General features: G+C 43.0%; 1 protein-coding gene across 1 annotated transcript in view; it reads right to left on the minus strand.

Annotated features, from left to right (window-relative positions):
* LOC119575357 (solute carrier organic anion transporter family member 74D-like) overlaps positions 1 to 2,500 on the minus strand; it is a 23,830-nt gene that overhangs the window by 14,435 nt on the left and 6,895 nt on the right. Inside the window, 2 exon segments of the mRNA XM_037922915.1 lie at positions 705 to 971; positions 1,409 to 1,541. Coding sequence (XP_037778843.1) covers positions 705 to 971; positions 1,409 to 1,541 — 400 coding nt within the window.

Raw genomic sequence — 2,500 nt, forward strand, 5'->3', positions numbered from 1 at the left:
GTTGTGTGTGTGTGTGTGTGTGTGTGTGTGTGTGTGTGTGTGTGTGTGTGAACTTGCTCTGTAATCAGATGGAGAGCTTGATAGATAGATAAGTAGATAAGTAAATGTGTGTTGTTTGTTTGTTTGTTTGTGTGTGTGTGTGTGTGTGTGTGTGTGTGTGTGTGTGTGTGTGTGTGTGTGTGTGTGTGTGTGTGCTTATTTACTTTCGTGCATGATGCATATAATATCAAAACATAAAACAAATCCTCTCCCTAGATTTACCCACAACGAAAAAAAAAAAATCCTCTCTTTAAATCTAGCAATAGAGGTTGCTTGATTGATTGATTATTTGCAACACAAACTACCCAAGTCACACCTTACCGCCTCCTCCTTCCGCCTTCCATCTCTGCAATGCGAACAACCACAACGCAACTTGCAACTCCCTCGTTCTTCTTCTTTATTCCTCCTTCCTCCTTACCTCTTACTCTTTATTCCCTTCTTCCTTCCCCCTCTTCCTCCTACAACCTCCCTTCTCCCTCCTTCCCCCTCCTCCTCCCTTCCCCTCTCCCTCTCCTGCCTCACCTCCTTCCCCCTCCCTCTTTGCCTCTCCCTCCTTCCCCCCTCCCTCCTCCCTCCTTCCCCCTCCCTCCTTCCCCCCTCCCTCCTTCCCCCCTCCCTCTCCCTGCCTTCTTCCCCCTCCCCCCCTCCCTCCCCCCCTGCCTCACCTCCGACCGCGTGCGTCTCGGTGCCGTTGTCGCCCTCCAGGCTCAAGGAGGACGAGGACGAGGACGAGGCGACCGCGGCCCTCGTCAGCGCCAGGGCGTCCTCCCCCGGGCCGTACAGGAAGTGGGGGAGCGCCGCCCCGAAGCCCGAGGCCGCGGCGCACATGACCCCCACGGCCATCCAGCGAGGACGGTGCCCGTAGTTGCCATAGTAACCGAGGAACAGCGACAGCATCACTTGCGAGATGTCGTTGCCGGTGAGAATCGCTCCTGGGGGAAGGGGAGAGGGGGGGGAGGTAGGTGTGTTAGGTGGTACTGATGGTTTCCTCGTTTTGTGATTTGTTATTGTCGTTATTATTATTATAATTATAATTTTGTGGTATTGTTTTTGTTAAGAGTTATTAACTGTATTGTCATCGGTGATATCAATACTTTCTTAATCATCATCATTCTTATCGTTAATCTCATCACTTAAATATCCAAACCGTATTATTATTTTTTATACATCGACTTTTCACTCATTCATAAGCACACATACACGAAAGGACGATCTTTAACTAAGCTGAGGTTTATATCATATAATATTAATAACTTTTCTTCTCCCTTAAAATATTCTGCCAATATTTAACCTTTTCCATGCTTCTAGATTCGAATATGCATTAAAAAACAATGATTTTCTTCCAGTTAGAAAGAGCTCCATAACTTGCCTGTCTGCTTGCTTGTAAGTTTGAACCTCTTCTCAATGGTAGAGATGACAGATACAGTATAAGTGAAGAACAAACCCTGAACCATACCCACGAGGCAGTATACCATTAAGTATACTTCTTTACGGGCGAGAACCTGTATAGAAAGAAGGGGTTTTAATGGAATAAATAAAATCATAATAAACAACACACACAGAAACACACACGATGGCACGCACCCACGCACGCAGGCACACACACACACACACACACACACACACACACACACACACACACACACACACACACACACACACATATATACTCATGTGTTTATACTTCTAGTCGAAACCAACATGATCGCAACTTGGTAATTTCTGATCTCATCTATCGGTCACAAAACAAACAAACAAGTCATGTTGGCGAATTCCTTTGGAGGCATTTTGAAAATACTTGGTTTCGTTACGAAAGCAAATCAAGAAATCTGAATAAGATTTTTTGTCAATAACAAAGAATGAAAAATTAGTTTCAAGATTTTCACGTACGGGAATTGAGTCTTGTTCGTAACATGTTTTCGACTGAGATTGGAAACAAGTGAATTGATTCAATAATCCTTTCGCTTTTTGTATACTATAAGAGGCAGTAAATATAATCCCTTAATGACACACGATATGATCCTCAATCAAACTCATAGAAGGAGGCAATTTTTTTTTTATACTTATATTTTTTATTCTGGTGAAACTATAATACACTCAAGCAAAACGTTATAAACTCCGACCTTTGCATAAACACGCTTTAAATACCTTCTCAGACATCTTTTCTCTCACATTTATATTCAACCAACTGCATAACTTCCTTATAAAAAAAAGCAATATCATACCATTCTTTTCTTTTATATTATATCTACATACGAAATTCTGTTGCACTTTCTACACACCCTGGCACTATAAGCATGCAAAGCAGAGAAGCAAGCACAGGATTATAACGGCAAGGTTGACAAATACATTATGTTTATGCGCTGAAACTCCCGTCTGGGTCTTGCCGGGGGGCCCTAAATTGCGTGGTCAAGTTTTATGGAGGAAAGACCGAAATAATATTATTTTCTGTAAGCACATA

Source organism: Penaeus monodon, chromosome 1 (genome assembly GCF_015228065.2).
Source record: "Penaeus monodon isolate SGIC_2016 chromosome 1, NSTDA_Pmon_1, whole genome shotgun sequence".
Classification (NCBI taxonomy): Eukaryota; Metazoa; Arthropoda; class Malacostraca; order Decapoda; family Penaeidae; genus Penaeus; species Penaeus monodon.